The sequence below is a fragment of the Lissotriton vulgaris genome, chromosome 2_1, assembly GCF_964263255.1.
Source record: "Lissotriton vulgaris chromosome 2_1, aLisVul1.2, whole genome shotgun sequence".
Lineage (NCBI taxonomy): Eukaryota > Metazoa > Chordata > Amphibia > Caudata > Salamandridae > Lissotriton > Lissotriton vulgaris.
In genome coordinates this window covers 837,042,932-837,064,421 of record NC_141687.1, presented here as the reverse complement: position 1 = coordinate 837,064,421, position 21,490 = coordinate 837,042,932, and the positions used below count along the sequence as shown (strand labels likewise).

The 21,490-nt window shown below is 43.9% G+C and overlaps 1 protein-coding gene across 4 annotated transcripts in view; it reads right to left on the bottom strand.

Annotated features, from left to right (window-relative positions):
- Positions 1-21,490, bottom strand: part of HDAC4 (histone deacetylase 4) — a 1,308,595-nt gene that overhangs the window by 182,649 nt on the left and 1,104,456 nt on the right. For all 4 annotated transcript variants that reach the window (XM_086956254.1, XM_086956256.1, XM_086956255.1 and 1 more), the window contains 3 exons: positions 19,003-19,058; positions 12,864-12,951; positions 3,423-3,542 (listed from right to left, as the gene is read on the bottom strand). In XM_086956254.1, coding sequence (XP_086812380.1) covers positions 3,423-3,542; positions 12,864-12,951; positions 19,003-19,058 — 264 coding nt within the window. The remainder of the gene's footprint in view (positions 1-3,422; positions 3,543-12,863; positions 12,952-19,002; positions 19,059-21,490) is intronic.

Sequence of the window (21,490 nt, the reverse complement as noted above, 5' to 3'; positions counted from 1 at the left end):
CCCTAGGTACCTAGGATCTGGGAGCTGAAGAGGGCTGGGACTCCCCTCGCTGGGACCATGCCACTGCCCTTGCAGCTTGCATACCCCTGTGAGGGAGAAAACGACAAAGTCGACATGACACCCTACCTAGGTGCCAAACCAGCCACCACTGCCTGAAGGCATTGGCAAGTCACCCCTCTAGCAGGCCTCACAGCCCTAAGGCAGAGTGCACTATGTGAGAAGTTGGCCTGATATGCAGTGCTCACTATTCTAGTGATCACTATGTATCAGTCCAAACGACCCTTATTGATGATTGGTTGTAAGTCAACCTTATAGACCAGCTATCCTAGTAGCATGGACAAGAGCAGTCTTTAGGCTAAACTCTAGAGAGCGTGTTAAGCCAGTTGTTATACCATCACATATACCCCTTGAACACCAAGTGAAAGAACACCACACAAGTTGTTATGAAAAATAAAAGGATATTTATTTAGAACACAACAGCCCTGGACTCTTTATGAGGACAGGGCGCTTAGCACAATACAAAGCTCTTAAAGAAATACTGAAAGTCGCACAATTTACGCAAATGCCCGAGGGGCACGGAAAACCATATACTACAAAAGTGGAATGCGAAATTACTAGCAGGTAAGTACTACCCTCAGAGACTTTAGAAACGCTAGGCCTACAATGCTGAACCCTTAGATTAGAAGCAGGAGGCCTAGGGACGTCGTGTGCAGAGTGGGAACTCTCACGCGTAATGCGGGACAAAGTCTATGGATACCAGTAAATGGAAAAGTTAGTGTTAGCGCACCCGACTAGGTAGGTCAAAAACGAAAGTGGATCTAGACACTTAGAGAGTTGGTCTACGCTGGAGCACCGTGGTACTCGGTTTACCTAGCCCAGGGGCTGCGGCTGCATAGGGTTCAAGTGTCGTCGGGAATCCTCGTTGATGAACCAGGAGCCTGAAGTGGAAGTTGCTGGCAGGCGACCAGTGAAGATGTTCTGGGCTGATCCAAGGACTGGGTCAGCTGAAGAAGAGTACCTGTAAGCAGAGGGGACCAAGTTCTGAATCACTAGCCAGTGATTAGGTGGGCACCAGGATGGCACCGGACGAGGTCACTCAGCCAGGCGAAGAGGTGACACTGGATTCTGCTGCTGCACGGACCAGGGGCGCTGATGTCGACCAGCCTGGAGGTCTGCGAGCTGTCCCACGTCGGATGTCTGCTGCTGGCACTGCTGGATCCGGTGAAGGAGGCAACAAGCCTTGGCTACGGCAAGAACACGTGGCGACACAAAATGGCGTCTTGGGTGGACCAGGAGGGTCCGAGGAAGGTCCCCTTCAGGAGGAGACTAGGGCCAGTCTAGAGGAGCTAGACCAGCGGTGAAAACAACGTAGGTCGTCGTCTGGAGGGTCATTAGCCGACGGGCAAGTGACCGGACACCGTAGCAGCAACCCAGGAGCAAAAGGGCCCCACGCAGATCTGGTGGATGCTGGGGGGCTGGACTTCGATGCTCGTGCTGCTTGGGGTTGGGGCTTCTCTTACCCCAGTGCACCCACTCGAGGGTCCCTCGGTGGTCGTGCTGGTTCAGTGTCGTGCTGGTTCTGATGATCGCCGGGTCCTCTGGTCTCGTCGCACCTACGGTTCTCAGCTGTGCTGTAGAGGCAGGTTGAGGTCAGAGAGGGCAGGGAGTCCGGGTCTCGTCGAGCTGGGCAGTCTGGTTCCGGAGGAAGGACGTTTCAGCAAACCGCAAGATACTTAGGTGGTGCCTGCTGCTGCAGGGTGACTACTCCTTAGTCACAAGGGAGAAATCTTAAGAAGTTTTGAGTTCCTTTTGTAGAAAGTTGTTTCAGGATTCAAAGATGATCTAATCTGGAAGGGTCCCCGCTCCTACCTTTATTCTAAAGAAAGTGGCTGGTACGCGCCTAGGTCCTGCCCATGGGTGGGACCAGGAAGGGGGGTGGTTACACCCCTCTCCCATGCCGGACTTTCCCCAGCTCAGGGGCTGGTGTGCCCCTGGAACTGGTTCAAGCCGGCCTATGCATAGTGAGCACCGGGGTGCCGCTTGCAGTCACCTTCCTATTCAGCCCTGCCTACCCAGGATACACAAAACCCTGTCTGGGATGGTGCTAGCACCGCCCCTGACAGGAAACCCTTTGTCCAAGCTCTCCTCGCTGGAAGGACTCCCAGCAGCAGGAGGTCAGACTTGTGTCTGTGGTGGCAGCATCCATTTTGTGATGCATTTTGTGATGCTGAGGCTCGAGTTAACTTTAACCGGGGTTCACAGTTACATACATGTCCTGTCCCTCTAGAAGGGTGGAATGCTAACCCCGTCGCCAGAATTGGCGAGGGGTTAGTATTCCAATTCGTATGACACCTTACTCGACATGTTTTGATAAAGCGATACCAGAGTTGGCATATAACCGCGAGGATTATAATGCACTTAAGAGTATATGGTATGCGTTATCATGGAACAGCTATTAGGACTTGGTTCCGCAAGCTGCAAACGGGCTCAGCTCATGCCAGAGCACCATCTCACATGATTCCAAGCACTCTGCCTTCAGGATGGTTAAGGCCTGCCATAGGAGTGACTGATAAGAATACATGTGTCCATTTTAGGGTTAGATATAGGTATACTATATCTAAAGCAAAGGGTGATTACACCACCTTGCCCCAGCTGTCGTGCAGCCAGTTGTGTAAGATTTAGATGGCCAGCCAGGGGTGGCATAATACATGCTGCAGCCCCTGGTAGGCCCTGGGTACACCTATGCCCTGAGTTACAGGGTCTGATAAGGTGGCCCAGTACCAATTGGTATATGCACCTAAGGTACATGGAATCTTTTTTACAGAGAGAGAGCAGTAGGCCTGGGGCCCTGAATAGCAGGGTCCCAGGTCAACTAAGTCGAAAAACCAGCAAAACACCAGGCAAAAAGTTGGGGGTAACCATAGTCAGGTATCCACCAAATTAATGGTCTCTAAATATTTTGAGAAAGATTATATCATTAAGTGGTTCATTGCATTTGAGAGAGTCTGCTTGTTTGAAAAGTTCACAGGGAGCTGTGAGTGCTATCCAGTGGGAGTGGGAAATGTTCTCAGAAAAGTGTAGGGATAGGCTCCTGATACTTAATGGATCCTATGACCTCATGAAGGGTACCCTGATTGAGGGCTTTGTATTCAGCTCTGAGGAGTATAGGATCAGATTCAGAAATAATTGAGTCATTGTGAAAATTCTAAAGGCTTTATCAAGACAGTCTGAAAATCCAATGCATACGTCAATACACTGAGGCCAGAACACTGGGCAGGTACTTAGGCAAAGTTTTTCTGGGAATGATACAAAAGCATGGGAATCTATGAAAGTTACAATACTGGGGCAATTATCATTTATGCATATTACTAAATTCAAAAATTCACAAACAATATGCAAAGATCTGACCCAAACCTACTTACCTCATCAGGAGCGCCACTGCCTGGAAAGAAGTTGCCATCATCGTAGCGGTGGAGTGAAATGTACAGCACACTGGAGTCACCATAGAAGGCCTGTTGGGTGCCATTCCCATGATGAACATCCTATGGGCAGAGGGAGCAAAATATTAGTCTTTCCCCGACTCTAAACAGGCAGTCTGAGATTAAAAGGCATAACTACATTTTATGGTCTTTAAAATGACTGAATAAATTCCTATTTAAAGTGACTTATTTATGGTACAGAATGCAGCCAAAATCCTTTTTTATTCTATAGAAGGGTTTAACACAGACAGCACCTGAGCAAGTTTCATTCAACTACACACATAGCCAGCATAGCATAGACCAGAGCAGTGAAAACACTGCTCACATTCAGAGAACAGGTTTGAGCAGGCAGAGATGGCAGCAAAGCAAATTATCTACATGCCAAGATCAGGTGCAGCATCAGCGATGATAGCAGGAGTGCACAATTCCTTTCCATTCTTTTCCACTACGAGTGATATTTAATATCACATGTGCACATATGCCTAAAGAAGTGAACTCCACTGCCAGCACCAGTGGGCCAATACTATACTTTGTCGATGTCTTTCTTCTTTCCACTCTTTCAGTATTTTCTCTTCATCCGTGTGTATTTACAACGGAAGTTGTAGTACAACCGCATTTTGTAGTACATAAAGTTCTTGCTGCAAAATGCAACTAACAAACCCATGGGTGGAACTCTCCACCTATCCTCTCTTTTCCATGGGGAGATGTGCATACATGTAAGCTTAATACTTAGCAGTAAATGTAGGAAGGATAAGGGGGGAGTGGCTGGAAAATGGGGGATACTTACTACAATATATAGCAGGGGTTTAGGGAGGAGTAAGAAGTAGTTTAGGATGGACATGCAATACAATGACCCACTCACAAAGAGTAAGACCACTGTTGTTCACAAGCTACCCTTTTAAAGTTACTACAGACGTCATAAAATAGTCGTAAAATGTACTCCAAACCAGCCTTGGAGGAAGTCTAGCACCATCCATGGCCACTCACAGGTACAGCAATGCACATCAATAGACAATAGTATCACACTGGAAGCTATGCTAAAATAATGGTTATTTTGACTTTTAAAATAGTCACATAATTGTGTTTAGTGTTTAACATTTAAATGTAAATGTAATATATATTTTTTCAATAAAAAAACTTAAAGCTTTCAAACATAACTTACTTAAATTTACTAGATGGCAATTAAATGTTAAAATGCTAGTGAGGGCGAGGCTGTGTTACCTTTAACAAATAATATTCAGAAATTAACATATTTCGGCTATTTAATAATTTAATGAACATTTCATTTGACGAGTTAATGTGCTGTAACATTTCATTTTATCAGTTCTTGGTCAAAAATAATTACTCTAATTTACATTTTTATTTTATATTGAATTAAAGTTTATATTTTTCAAGAATTAATAAAGTTTATTTATTTGTGTAATTTACCGTAAGGAGATCGCCATTTTGTTTATGATTTGCCTGTAACTTTTCAGTTAGTAAGAACTTTACACTCTTAAAATCAGTCTTAGATGTCTTCACCCCCTTGTTTCAGTGGGTGTGGACATGCAAGTCTATACCAAGGTGTAAAGTAACACTGAATTGCTGATTGAGCAAAAAAAGTATAGATTTATGCCTACGTGCAAAAGTAGATTTACACGTAAGTAAATCTACACGTGTAAATTTACCTTCAAGTTACATTATTTCAAAGCCAATAGTACCTATAATGTGAGCCAATAAGAAGCGCATTTTCCTTCGTTGTGCTTTAAAATTAAAAAGGGTTTCCATTCATGTTCGAAGTCCGCCTGCCTGCTAGTAAGCACTGTTTGATTACATTTATATGCAATGATTATTTTTACTTCAGTTACAATTTTTATTTCAAATATGTGCTTTTACATTTAGGTAGCATGTTATCTTATTTGTATGGCATAAGCGTTCAATAATTATGTAACAATCTCACCAGCTTGACTAGAACTGGCAAAGGGAATTAGGTCTGGCCTTGTTTCTATTTATTTCTCTCTTGGCAAGAAGATGTTTTCACTTTTTACTCATTCATTTTGTTTCATATCAACCTTATAATACACGTATAGTCCCCCTCCGAACATCCCCCTTTAAACTGAGATGTGCAAACTTCCTGCTATGAGGTGTTACTAGAGCTGTGAATAACAAGTACAGTGCAGCCAGCAAGAGGGAGCGCTTCCTTAACACAAACAAGTTACAGTATTGAAAGCAGGTATGCAAGATTTCCCTCATTAATATAAACACATACAAGATATGTACACATACAAGATATGTACGAACGTCAGCCACAAACAGTACTGGTATGGCAAAGTCTACATGACTTCATCATGCATTTAACCCTTAGTGTGTGGGCAGCAGGCATAGCAGCTTTCCTAACGGAAAAGTCACTTACCTTCTGTAACGCCTTATCCGGTAGAGACATGATCTAGCCACAGATTCCTTACCTTGGAAGGCCGCAAGCTCCAGACTGGATCATGAAGATTTTTCTTCCATCAATATCCTTGAGCACCGGTCGGCTCTGGTGACGCCGTCCACACCATCTCTGCCGTTCGGATGTCTGCGTAACCTATATAGGTGCCAACTCAGCACTCTGACGTCAGTTACTTCCATGACTTTCCACGCCAGAAGCGCAGAGTCATCAAGTGCACTGACATTGGTGTGTTTTGAATAACTAGGGCCCTGAAAGGGCACAGCCGTGATCCTGATCCTAAAAACCTGTCCAAAGTGTGGGCGGGTCAGTAAGGAATCCGCAGCTAGATCATATCTCTACCAGATAAGGCGTTACTGAAGGTAAGAACTTGTCCATCTGATAGAGACATCTAGCTGCAGATTCCTTACCTTTGAATAGATACAAAAGCAATAGCATCCCCGGAGGAGAGACTGTGGACAAGTTTAGACCAGGAAGTCCTACAGGACAGAAAGGCCGTCCCTGCGGACTTGACTGTCCAGGCAATAGTGCTTGCTGAAGGTATGCAGATGCCTACATTGCTGCCTACCAAATGTCAAGGACTGAAACTCCACAATGTATTGTTGTGGTAGCAGCCTTAGCTCTGGTAGAATGACCCCTTAAGCCATCTGAAGGCTGCTTTTTGGCTGGACAGTAGCAGATATCAATGCAAAGGACAACTCCACAAAAGAGTTTTTTTCTGCACGGAACAACCCTTCTTCATTCCCACATACCCCACGAAGAGTTGGTTGTCCATCCGGAACTCTTTTGTGCAGTCAAGGTAGAATGACAATGCCCTTTTTAGTTCCAGACGGTGGAGTTGCTGCTCTTCTGTAGAGCAGTGCAGAGGAGCGTAGAAAGTGGGCAAGGTGACAGATTGCCCCGTGTTAGAATGGTGTTACCACTTTTGGTAAGAAATCTAGTTACAATAGGGGATTTAAATCAAGTGGTTTGGTCTGTCAGCCTCAAGAAGAGTGCCCAGAGCAGAGCCCTGCTGGGCAACAGTCAAAATATAGAGAAGGACTTGAGAGAGGGAAGCAGAAAGAGGATCAATAGATCTTTCTGTACAATATTTTACAAATTTGTGCCACCGTCAGGCATACATGGACAGAGGGACGCGGGCTGCCTAAATAACGTGCTCTCCATGCCACTGGAATCAAGCTATCCTGGCTGATGAGGGCTGAAAGCCCGAAACCTGTCCTAGGATGCTTGTTTCCAGTCAAGAGAGGACCTGACTTGGCAGTTCGGGCTGGACTGTTCTCATAGGGTACAGGGTCAAGACTGATTTACATATGGCTGTGTTCAAACTGGAATGGCTTGGTGAGCAAAAAAACGATGGATTTAGGCCCAGATCACTGTACTGGGGTGAATGTATGACATTGTTCTGCATTCTGTCCATCAACTGTTGTTTTTGCATTTGCCAAAATACCATTACAGACTTCGGGAGGGAGATCGAATGATGTCAACTGCTGCTGCTCAATCTCAACGCAAGGCGGCGCAGTCTCGACAGGTTCGGGTGGAGGACCCTTCCCTGCTGCTGCAACAGAAAATCCTCTCGAAGGGGCAGCCTGATCGGAGGATCGATGCTCAGTTGGAGAAGCTCGGGATACCAGACTCTCCATGCCCAGTACGGAGCACAAGAATGACTTGGGCCCGGTCGCTATTGATCTTCTTGAGCACTCTGAATAGGAGTGCTATTGGCAGAAAGGCACACAGAAGGCCTGAGCTCCACTCGAGACTAAAAGCTTCACAGCACAGGTGCCGCCTTGGAAACTCCAGCACGAAAAACTGCTGACACTGCGTGTTCTCAGCAGGGGAGAACAGATCTAACCAAGGCTCTCCCCACTGGTAAAAGAGACTTTGCGCCACCTCTGGATGGAGATACTTTTTTATCATCAGCTAGACATCGACGGCAGTGTTTGTCCGCCCTGGCATTCAGAGAACCTGCCAGGTGTTGAACCACCACCAAGGAAATGCCCTGCTATTCCAGCCTCGTCCAGAGACGCAGGTCCTCTTGGCAAAGGGTCCATGGCTCCACCCCGCCCGGTTTGTTGCAGTACCAATGGCAATGGTGTTGTCCGTAAACACTTGAACCAGCTTTCCCTTGACTGAAGGAAGAAAGGCTTTCAATGCCAAGCGAATCGCTCTGAGTTCAAGCAGTTGACGTATATTCTGGAGTCCTCTGATCTCCACCTCTCCCAGGTGGCTGCCCCATCCCAGGAGTGACTAATTGGAGGGGAGTCAGCCTATGGCCCAATCGCAGTCTGTTAGCCAACACTGCAGGTCCTGTGCAGTTCTCGCTGAGATCTGGACCATGTCGGCGAGATTCCCACGATGCTGCGCACACTAACTTCAAATCCCACTGCAGAGCCCACATATGCCATCTGGCATGTGTCACTAGCAGGTGCAGGAGGCCCAGCAGCCTTAGAGTCATTCTCACAGAAATCCAGGATAGAGGCAGAAACATGGTATCATAGCCTGAATATCCTGGACTTGCTGTACGGGAGGATAGGCCTGAAATTGCACCGTATCCAGAACCGCTCTAATGAAAAGAAGCGTCTGAGAGTTAGTCAGGTGTGACTTTGGCACGTTGATAGAGGTCCCGAGTGAATGCAGAAGGTTCGCCATAGTCTGGAGGTGGGAGATGGCAGCCTGGGGCGAATTCGCCTTCAACAGCACACCTGATCTGCACAGATGAGCCGAAAAAATACCCATCACCTTGGTAAACATCCGAGGGGCGCTGGCAAGGCCAAAGGGGAGCATTGTGAACTGAAAGTGCTCGTGGCCTACCGTCAACCGCAGGTAGCACCAATGGGCAGAGAAGACGGGAATGTGAAAATAGGCATCCTGCAAGTCTAACGCTACCATCCAGTCGCCTGCGTCCAGGGCAGACAAGCCCTAACCTAGTGTGAGCAACTTGAACTTTTCCTTTTTGAGGATGCGGTTGAGGGCTCGCAGATCTAGGATTGACCTCAGGCACTTTTGCTTCTTCCGGACCAGAAAGTAGCAGGAATAGCAATGACAGCTTACTTCTGGAACCGGAATCCTCTCTATGACTTCCTTTGCCAAAAGTCATGACTTCCTCTTGAACCAAAGCCAGGTGGTTCTCTGTCAGCCAGTTGTAAGCTGGAGGCATGGAGGGAGGGGTAGTGTTGAAGAGGAGGGAGTAGCACCCTTGGGACTATCTGAAGAACCCACTTGTCAGCCGTGATGCTTTGCCAGTGCTGGAGGTGATGGCTGATACTGCCACCAACTGGCAGCCATGACCTAGACGGGCTGGACTAGGAGGGTTTAGAGGCTGAGGGAGCATGGGGAGTGGTGGACTAACCCGACCTTTGTTCGCCTGACCCACAGTTACAGAACAAGCAGCGCACTTGACCATGCAGAGGTTGCAGAACTTGTGCTGCCTTGTGGCTGGGGAATGGCCCACATGGTGGAAAGCCCTTTCCGTAGCCACGCAAAAGGGCAAAAAGAAGCGCCACTGAGATGCCCAAGGACTTGGCCATGGCCTGCGAGTCCTTAAAGCGCTCTAAGCCATGTCTGCTGTGTCTCTGAAACATGGGTGCCATCAAAGGGCATGTTAATGAGGGAAGCCTGGATAAAACAGAAGGTCTCAGTCAGGCATTGCGGAGAACAGCAGTCTATGACATCGCTTTGCCCAGAGAGTTGGTAGTGTCAAGCCCACAACGAATGGCAAACTTTTCCGCACCTCTACCGTCTGATACTGCTTGGGAGAGGATGGCCCCCGCCTCCTCTGGGACCTGTGGCAGCACTTGCGCAACCGTCACCCACAGGGAGTGAGAATAATGGGCCAATAGGCATGTGGTGTCCACTAACTGCAATGCAAGGCTGGCAGTAGAAAAGATTTTCTTTCCCTAGTTATCCAGCGTCTTTGATTCCCTGTCCGGGAGTGGGGAAGGGAACACGCCTTGTGAGGTAGAGGCTTGGACCGCCAAGCTCCCGGGGGCAGGGCAACTGGTGAGGAAATTTGGGTCTGTCGGTGCAAGGCGATGGCAGCAGGCGATTGTCCTATTTACAGGAGCCCCAGTGCTGGGCTTGGTACAGGTACCCAGAAGGACATTAGTCAAAGCCTCACTAAAATGCATGAGGGGTTCTGAGGAGGAGACACCCAGCTGCAAGACCTCAGCTGCCGTTCTCACCACCATAGCCATGGTAGGGGAGAGAAAGCAGGCCAGATTCTGGAGCAGTATCCAGCCACTGACCTTACCCAATTCCTCATACCAGCCCATTTTTTGTTCAGGCTGGTCTTGCGATGGGTCCAACGACCCCTCCCAATCTTCCTCCATTTCTGGCCCTTCAAAATAAGGCTGAGAAACCAACCTAGAACCCAAGGGTGCTATTGGTGCCGGAATCGTTGTTGGTAGGCCCGATCCAGCTCGGGTCATCACGGATAAGAATGGGGCTGGTGCCGCCTGTGGTGTCGGGAGTCTCGGCTTGGGGGCTGGCGTTGGGGAAGGTTGCAGTGGAATGACATGCATAGGTCTGTATCCATGGGGGATAGGGGGTGGGTCATTGGCGCCGGTGCTGGAGCTTCTGGTGTGGAACCCGATGGAGTCCCTATGAGCCTCTGGGGCCCCAAGGCGCGCCAGAAGGGTGAGGCCGCCCAAATATGATGCACATGTCGTCATATAATTCTTTAAGCTGGGGAAGTTCACTATGTCTTCCCAGAAGGCAGGGAAGCAAGAAGCCGATCCAGGCACAGGTTCCACAGAACAAGGCCTAGAGTGCCGAGGCTTCTCCACTGTGTCAACCGACGGACAGGGAGAAGTCAAAGCATGCTTTGTCTTTGTGTGTTTCTTGTGCCTCTTACCTGACTTACCCGACGATCTTGAGTGGGAGGACGAGGACTTAGGACTCCTGGAACAGTGCCCGGACCTTCCTCTCAAGTGGGACAGAGAACGAGAAATCCATGGTGAATGAGGTGGTGTCGGGCGCAAAGCCCACTAGCAGCTTAAGGGACTGCTCCTTCAAAGATTTCAGAGCCATGGCCCGGCAGTCGGAGCACGGCTTCAAGTTATAGTCGCGCTCCAGACACCAAGGCCAAACCAAATGTGAATCAGTCACCGACATGGCGTGGTAGCAGGCGCCGCACAGTTTGAATCCAGAAGTCTTCTTTCAACTTGTTGAAAAAACCTACACAACAATAAATATTCAGAAAAACATTGAAAAAGGCCTGTCAAAAAGTGACCAAGGGTAGCTCTCTTAACTTATCTGTGCTGCCTGGCACAGATAGAAAAGAACATACGTCAGAGCTCTGAGGTAGCACCAATATATAGGTGACAGAGATGTCACAAAGGCAGAGTCGACCCCACCGTCAAGCCGAGCCGACCGACGCCACCTACTGGCACGCAAGGGTATTGCTTAAAGAAAAATCTTCTTGATTCAGTCTGACGCCTGGGAAATTCAATGGTAAGGAATACGTGGCTAAATGTCTCTATCAGTTACAAGAAACAGGCACAGCAAGGTGGCAGGAATGCAAGGTTCTCTCATACACAGAACGGGTATTAACTGAGCTGCAGAAAGGCATGTTGCCCATAGAGATATAGAAGGAAAGTGTCCCAACTATTCTCGAAGCAGATTGCCACATTTGGGGCCATTCAAAGTTAACAATGAAGCACTCTGATGCAACCTGAATACCATGAAGAATGTCTGACCAAAGGGAACACCCATGGGCACAGAACTAAAACCATTTACTCGTTTTAAAAAGAGGGAAACTACAAACTAGTAGACATAGACCTCTTCTTCAAATCATTAGCCGTACCTTGATCAACCTAAAAGGCTCCTTCAATTCCAGATCGAACCGCTATTAATAGATGGATAGGACTCTCGCCTCCGCACCTCAGATCTCCTCAGAAACTGTTAGAAATCAAAGGACCTCCCACCCCAGCGAGAGCTCTTTTCCCCACACACACAGTCTCCTCAGAGCTCAGTAAGGTGTTCTTCGGCCCAGGCAACCTATTGTTTGCACAACTTCCTTCAGAGCTGATACTCACGTTTCACATACATGCCTTAGAGGTCAGGTTTCGTACTCCTCACTTCTCTATATTGCTGACATTAAAATCCAGATGCCCTGCCATCATCTGTTAGCTCCCAAATCCAGACCTCACCACAACGCCGAGTTCAGCCCCCGGCTTTACGCTTTCAGCTAACAACCCAATCATAGAGATGAGATAAGAAATCTGGTTTTAGCCAACCTCAGAGGTGTAAGTCAATGCCCAAGTTTCCAATCTACACCTTTAAGCTCTTACCAACAGAACTCATGTCTGGCAAAGTTAAATCTCTTGCCTACATATCTCACCTCTATCCAATTTTTGAATAAGGTAACTAGAAATGACTGCAGTACTACATTTCCATCACTACACTTTACTGCTATAAGGTGGGGGTTTCTTTTTGTTGTTGTTGCCGGTTTATATAGCGCAAACTTGGCCCATGGACATTAGAGCACTTTACGTGAGCAGCAGATTACACTACACAAGGTCAGATTAAGTTATTTAGGCAGGGGAAGACTAAGTGATTTGCCCAGATACATAGGATGTTGAGCTGAAGCAAAGATTCAAACCTACTTTCCAAGTTTCAAAGTCGGCAGCTAGGGCTATTAGGTCACATTGTCTCCTACGGTTAGCCCAGAAACCAGAGACTTGGATCTGATCATGACCTCTAGTTTCAGGAACTTACCTTCTTATAATGAGAGTAGAGCATACGGAGCGGACTTCAAACACAGATATGTCCCTAACGCTCGCTGACAGAACTGTGACTGTTGATCTGATTCACTGTTCTACAAGAGGCAAAGCAATGGCTTTCAAAGCCTCTACAATGTTGGACATTAACAGTAGTTGGATTTCTAGATCATGCTTTGGGACTAGGCTTTTTTAAGCTGTATTGGATTTCTTCGAGTCTCCTGTACATAACATACTCACCCAGTCAACGATGAGGATCTTCGTCACATTCATTCGCTGCTGGAGAAGCTTGGCTGCAATGGCAACTGAGTTAAAGTAGCAAAATCCCCTGAAATCACCAAGTAGCAGAGAGAGGGAGAAAGAGCGAACATGTGTTAGAGTTTTGCTGCCTCCTGACAGACTAAGAGCATGAAAAATGCAGGAAAGATTTTATTACCCTCACACCCAGTCACTGTATATCCTGGGCACCAACTCCTCTCAATATCATCTTGTTCACTTTTTAGCACCAACTCCTCCCAATACGATCTTGTTAACTTTTTAGCTTAACATTGTGTCAGTCTGGCCTGTATCTAGTTTAGTAGTTTCATTGGTTAAACAAGGTCAGGTTAATAGAGAAAGGGTAAAGCCAAAGAATGGTAAAATAAATTAAATGCAATTAAAACACAGGTCCCTCAATTCCCTCACCACACAGAAAACCTTGATCAGGATCTACACTGCACATCACCATGAAAATAACTTTTCCTATGAAGCTCAAATCTTTCATACAGGTTTGCAACCTCCACATCTATTGATACAGAAATGTAAAATCAAAGAAACAAAAAGCCAAGATTACAAAAGATACCAGTTAGCACAGGAATGAGTCAAGATGACTAAGGGATCCAATCTGAGTTCATTATGGTAGACATGGTACAATTTCTGAATAAATATCCACGTTAAGTTATGTAATCATTGAAGGAGAATATAACTCAGCACAATGAATCCTCAGGGGAGCTTAGCATTTATACTCTCATCATCAGGTTCTATAAGCCATTCATAGTTTCTTCAATGAGTTTTGACACAATCTTCTGTAATTCTGGATAGTGGGTTTGGAAGTTTACAATGATTCTGCCAATTCGAAAAACAGAGTGTAATTTGTTCAGGCATCACCCATGTGGACATTGTACCTTCAGACAGGGTCATCCACTGTATGGCAAACATCAAGTAAAATGGAGGCCCTGGAAGTGTCTAGCCGAGCATATACTTGCTGTAACACACACATCCTTTCTGAAGAGGCTCCTGCCCAGTAAAGCAAAGCTCTGGTGCATTTCCAAAAACGTGTTCCTTTTTCTGAAACTGTAAGGGGAGACCTGCTGGTCACCGCACATACACTATGTAAAAACTATCCTAAGTATGGAGGCAATCGGGCATCACATCTCCTGTATAAAGTGTCCCAAGGTGCCAAAATGGAATTTTGTAACACTGGTGAATTTTCACTTTTGTGTGGATGAGACTTGCAGTTTAAAAGTACTGTCCCAGTAGAGTCGTCATGGAAAGGCCAATAAGAAAATCTGCATTATCTGCAGGGCACTGCTAACAGCAGAGTGAAGGGCCTCAGCAATACTTTAGTGGCAAAAAACAACATGATACAGATGCTCCGAAGTAAAAACAACCAATTTTGAATTTTGTTTAAAGCATGATTAGTTCAACAACTTCTATTTCTTCCGCCTTTTGAAGCCAAGAGTTGCAGCCTAGTTTGTTCACTGCTTCAAAACATGAATATCATATCTGTGACAATAGGTAAGCTTGTCCCTCATACATCAATGAGTTAACGCCCAACCCTTTTATTCAAAATACTGTGCACATTTTTCTGCCCCTTTCACTTTCAGTCCCTCCAAGATCACACTCTTTAATGGAATAGTGTTGTGAAATATATGTTACTGATAATATGTTCATTTGTAGGAGTGTCCTTCATTTGCATTGCTAGTTTTCAGCTTCTCAAATGTTTTAAATACCTGGCATCACTCTCTGACTCAATATTGTATGTAACTAGTCTAGTCCAGGAATTTGGAAAGACATGCAAGTTATAAGTCAAAAGGTCAAGAAGAAAATAGGACTTTTGTCAGCATGCTAGGATCTATACACAGGAACTTCAGTTTGCTTCAAGGAAGTGTTGACAACTAGATTTCCATTATTAAGTGGTCGATCAGTGTTTTTAGGTCTCGTGCCTAGAGTTGCAGTGCGCAACACTGCACGTGACATTTAGTAGGGGAAAAATGGTGTTTCAGAGACAGACTTAGGAATCGCACACGCTCATGCATGTGCTTTTCCTTTTGTGCCACAAAATTGGGCTGTGCGTGAATGTTTTTCACTAAGACGGCACGCAATAGGCCAAAGGGGGGCGCATTGCTCCGCCCATGGCCTATAGGTGTCTATTACGCGCACCGCCGGCCATGTGGTTTCAATTATCGTGCCCAGACATGGGGCGATAATTGAAACCACATGGCTCGCGCGCACCGCTCGCGGGATTGTTCATATTTGGATCCATTTCTCAGGGAAGCAACTAAATGAAAGACCCGCTGACGTCTTGTTGGGTATTGCTGGGTCTTCCTGTTTTGTAATGTGGTCAGGACTCGTGCGCCGCCCTTACGTTGTGATGTCCACATGCAATTTTACATTCTGATTAAAGTTTTGAAAATATTGGTTGTAAAGCTGTGGGCATTGCTGGTGTCTTTTTCCAACATGAAAGTAAAATGCATCAAACTATCACAACATTCAATGAAATGTAGTGAAGAGACTTTGGAGTAAATATATGTTATACTTTGAGTTCTATACATGTTCACGTAGTAGCATCTGCTGAAGCTCCTTTATAGGCTTCTAAAAGTCCTTTCTTGTCCCTGCTGTCCACTGAGTCTCCTCCATGTGCTAGAGTCAGAGGGGAGAATTGAAAGTTTAAGCCCAAGATGGCGGTTTTCAGGATGCATTGGTATTAATCAGCTAGTGCTTCCACCAGGGGTCTGTTAGTGGTCCAAGTTAATGCTGGCCTAAATGATTTTTGCACCCTTGATATGGTGTGCTAATTGCTCTGAGTCCACTGGCCTTGTGGCAACTGATGGTCTAGAGTGTCCTCTGTAGACGATGCTGGAATTCAAGGTCGAGGTAAGCCTAGAGTCTGGTCTCTTCTCTGTGTGAGCATCTTTGTTTCTATGTGTGTCTCTGTCTCTGTGTGTGCGTCTCTATACGAGTGTCAGTCTCTATGTGTGCGTGTCTGTCTGTGCGTCTCTGTGTGTACTGTACTACAAGTAGAAACTGGCATAGTCCATCTAAACACAATAACTGTTGTATTATTCCTAGATCTACAGATAATCATCATCTTACAACCCAACACAATGCAGAAACAAACAAAAGACAAAATTACTAATATTTTGTATTACCTATCCTTACTGCATTGCGTTGCGCTTACTTAAAACAAATACAAAAATGCATCTAACCTGTTCACTAAATAATGTAATATAAATATGCTTACGTTTGCATGCACACGATATGCTAAATTACAGATACACATGCGCATATAAAGGCATTTTCACATTTTGCCTTTTATAATGCAAATTGTATGTTACTACCCTACCGTAGTCAGTTAGTAGCATTTAAATCAATAATTATATATTATAAAGTTGCAATATTATTAAGACATCTTAATTGTACAAATAACAATTTATTTAAGGTGCCTACACTATGTAAAGCATACGTGTTTGATGCTATTTTTTTTACAATGTGTTTACACACATCTTTTTAGCTTATTCAGATGATAGTTTTTATAAAAACTACCAAATGCTCTTTCACACGCAATACAATTCACTTTTGCATATCCCTTTCATGTTTACCAAAAACCTTTACGCATTCTTTGCAAACAGCCACACATTTCACAGTATCTCTAGACCTTCCAGGCCCCACATACCGTGACCTTTTATTACTCCTACAAGACAACTATCTTTCTTTGCCTTGTACTGTATTTAAACACAGAGGGGCAACATATCCGCACCTGTGGGAGTAAGGTCAGGAAGGGGTTAAAAACAACTGTAATCGTAAGGTTAAGCACAAGTCCCTGCAGTGGATACCTTAGCCCATTTAGCTACCAAACTATCTGTTTGTGTGTCTGTATCTGTTTGTCTGTGTATCTCTGTGTGTCTCAGTCTCTATGTATATGCCTGTCTCTGTGTGTGCGTTTGTGTCTGTGTCTTGTGTGCATATCTCTGTCTGCGTGTGTTTTTTGATGTGTGCGCATTACTGTATCTGGGTCTGCATCTCTATGTGCGTGTTTCTGTCTCTCGGTGCACATCTCTGTCTCTGTGTGCGTGTCTCTATCTGCGTGTATATTTTTGTGTGCGCGTCTCTATCTCTGTGTGTGCATCTCTATGTGTGCATTTGTCTCTGTAAGTACGTCTTTTCCCTGTGTGTGCATCTTTGTTTCTATGTGCGTCTCTGTGTGTGCGTCGCTATACGTGTGTCAGTCTTTATGTGTGCGTGTCTGGCTGTGCGTATTTGTGTGTATGTTTCTATGTGCTTGTCTGTCTCTCTGTGTGCGTTTGTGTCGGTTTGTCTCTATGTGTGTATCGGTGCATGTGTCTCTCTGTATGTTTGTCTCTGTGTAAATGTCTACTCTTTGCCTCACTGGCACTGTAAATATGGCATGTGAACGCTATAATACACATACTTACTCCACAGATACGTACAAACCTGCCATTCCCCAACACATACAGTACACAAACCAGCAAACATCCAGCTAAATATAAACAATGCCAAATTCTCTAACTCTAACTAATGCCAGACCTGTTACATTGCAAATGCTTTTTTATTCTTTATTCAGTCAATATTTTTCAAACTTTCTTTTTCAAATTTTAGAAGTGATCCTTTCCACTGCAAAAGAGGTGGTTTTATGTGGAGTTAGGCATATCTAAAATACACAACAGTGCCTGTTCCACTAAACGTTTGGGATCTACATGGTCTAATCCAAGGGCAGTACTAAATTAAGCTATATTACGTGATACGACAATCCATTTGTCAGCCTTACAAATTTCCTAAATCAGCTAGAGGAATATTATATGATGGTCTAGTGTGCTGTAAGAAAGGCATAAACATATTCAATGTATTCAAAAGAACACATTGTACTTCTGAATGATAAAAGCAACTCTGGAAGGAAGACGCTTACCCCTTGGTGGATGTGTACTATTGACCTCTGAAGGCACAAACATTGCCAGAATGGTATCTTTTGAAAGTAATAAATACCTGGACCCAGAACTTATTAATGAGGATATATTATTCTACGCACTCTCTTCCTGTTTACACCTGTTAAAAGCCAAAACACTGTATGTCTGTATGTATGTATGGCGCATTTATATAGCGCTAAACTGTCACCCTTAGGGTATCCTGGTGCTTGACTTGATCTACCATACTCAACATTGTACTGTCTTAAAACTTTACACCGACCTGGAGAAGAGGTGAGTTTTTAAACCTTTTTTAAATGAAAGGAGATCTTCTTGACAAATATGGATATGATGAAGTATCAATAGAAACAACATATTATTTATCAATCGACACAGCCAGGGGCTGCCCACAAAAACATACCAAAATATGGGGCAAATGGTGGGAATATTATGGGTTGAGATTCACATCGACAATTGACTAATGTGCTATTGTATACTTAAACACAGGCTTAAAAATACGATTTCTTTGGAGAGCTAAGGCTGTTGATACGATATGAACTGAATTCTGTTTGTCACTAGAGATTAGCACCAGTGTCTGATGCTGGTCAGGCAAGGGGGAGTGAGGTGACATTGGTTGCTTGCCTCTTCGCCTCCTGAGATGTATCCACTGGCAAGATGAGCCCTCTATGAGGGCCTATATGGTCAAATTAGATAAACCAAGTTTACTCACTTTTTTTTAATAACCAATTTTATTGAGATTTTCATCAACAGGGCTGTTTAATCAAGCATGTGGAAACACACAGGTGGAAGATCTGTAAGTTTCAATGACCATGTGGCGGAACGATACACAGTGAGTGCATGAGCTGGTACCTTAATGCAATTAGGAGGTTTATGTAAACTGTTGGATTAAATAGGACTGTGGGGTCATCCATATGTGAGGGGTTTGTATGAAAAACACTGTTGGAAGAATAAATAAGAAGTCCTTGAGCAGATACCCACACTGATTTGTGGATGTGTCTCTGTAAGACTATGCGTTTCATGATCAAAAAAGTGAATTTCAGACTTGACTATTTCAATTGTTGGATACTCACATTACGTTTTGTTTAGGTTGAATTAAATAGCCCATACAGCTATTCAAGCACTGCTTTATAAACCCCAAGAGTACAGGAGATATCCACATGAAAAACTCACTCACTTACATGGGTGTACTCTCTTCTGCATGATGACCCGGGGGCCGAACCACAGCAAACCCATTCTAGGAAAGGAATAGACAAACAGATAACTCATGATATCTAGGAGAAATACATATTGATAACTCAGGGAACATAATTTACCATATGATGCATTAACTAAAATGCTTTCAAGCAACAGTGATAAAAAGGTAACATAAGTCTAGTAAATCTTCATGTTCATCTTCCTGTGATCCCTAATCTGAATTTTACCTGAAAGTCCAGGAACACTTCCATTAGAAAATAATTCACCACATGAAGTCTTTAGACATTTTTGGCAAAAGGACAAATACTAACATGCTCTGCAGAAGCAGCTTTTAAAGTTCATATTTTGTTGAATGTGTTTTACATTTTACACCCAATCTGGGAACGAGCAGGAAGTATGAGTGGATTACAATTAAGAGTATGATACTTGTGAAGGAAAAAAAACTGCAACATATATTCTTAATCGTGATTGCAGTTTAACATCTAAATTCTTGAATAGATTAACAAAAACAATTAATGTTGACTTGAGTGATTGTTCAGGAGAGAGCAGTCTCCGAACATTATTCCGATACCGTGATCAAGCTGGTCCTGCTAAATGAGAATTGGTAACCCGTACTTGAGGCAGGGCGCTCTCAAAATGAAAATATAATTTATAGCATAGAAAGAATAAATATTTCTTTACATACACAGAAATATCTAAAATCAGTTCTAAAAAAAACAAGCATATGCATGTATACAAGTAAAATAATTTAATTCAGATATTTATGCAGCAACAATAGGCCAGATCTAAAAATGTCATCAATTTACCAATGCAGTCATAATCAGTCACTCAAAAACAATACGTAATAGCCTGATTGATCAATCTAATATTGTCTTTGACCAATGCCTCTTTTAGATATGTCTTTCTTATTTCTAGAAGGGTTGAATATAAACAAGTTAAGTACTTGTTTGAGTCGCCCCTTCCATCAACACAATTCACAGCTTTTGGATGATGAGCACTGAGAATTTCATGCGCCCTCATAATGGAATATTGAGATCTAAAATAAACAAAATCTTACTAAATAGATTTAGATAAATACTATTTTTTACATACAGGCTGAAATGAAGAGATTGGATAATTCCGCTTGGAATTGCAGTAAGTGTCCAAAATGTAGACTGCATGTTTAGAAGCATGTAAAAGAAGATCTTTTAATTTACTATTGATACTGAGGCTATTCTATATTTGTTCTGTGTGCTTTCGTCAAGGGAGGCATATCAACTTATTGAACAATGACAGGTTATTCTTGATTTTTCCAACCTTTTTATTGCACAGATTTATTATGGAACCTCTACACTGAATCAATTCCATAACTATCAACCATGTAACAGAATTATCCTAATCCATAGGATAATCACAGACAAAACATACGAGGACCCTGTCCGGGGGTAAGGATAATAAAGTAATCAAAAGCTCAAGGCAGAGTTTGTTGTGGGCTGTAGAAGAGCACAGGATTCTGCATGTTCTGATCCCATTTATATATCTTTCAACTAAACAATCACTCGCTTTATTGTAAAAAAAATAACAGCGGCAAATAGATGAGTGTAAATTAAAATGCATTCAATCATTTATCAATGGCGGGCCCTCCATAGATGATACGGAATCTTTTTATAGAGTTCACCACAATGTCTACTTTCTTTCTCTTATTTAAGATGTGATCTGTCCAGGGTAATTTATTATCCACAGTCAGGTTGCTGTAATCATAATTGCCTACTTGATCAATATACCTATCAATTTTCCAACTGGCTTTTTCTTAAACCTTCCAAATGTCATAACCTTTGTTTGCTTAAGTCATTAGATAAGTTATAGTCTTGATGTTTTTGTAATTGGAATTGCGTTCTTTGGTGTGATCAGTATAAAAGCTTAGTGTCCTCTTTGGGTCCAACAGATGAAGTTGTTTTTCTTCCTAGAGGGATGAGGTCAGGAAAACCATGCTGAAAGAGTAACAGCTTGCCCAACTTGAAATGAAGTGACCATTTTCAGTATAAAGGCAGCTCAGATCCACAACACCAATTTACCAGGAAAGAATGTCACGTAAAAGTGGGTTGAAAAAACAGGAGCCTGCAGTTTGCTCACCAGCCTAGCTGATGTTATGACAATCAGAAAGAGTTTTCAAATCAAGAAGCCTTAATGGACAACTGTGCAGCCATTCAAAATGGGTGCACATAAAAAACATGAAAACTAAGATCAAATTCCACTTTGGCATCACAAAGTTTTGGTGATTTAAATAAATATGGCTGATCTGACAACCACACAAAAATTGTACAAACCAACAAATAGCCCTTAACAGTGTCCAAAAGAAGTCTTTGCTGGGTCAGGGACAAAAATAACATTTCACCCAACTTTACTTGAAGGGAGCTCATTAGCAGAGTGCTGCATCAAGCCACAAATTTGTCCAGACGATTGGTGCACAGTAATTTTGTAAAGGGATGTCTT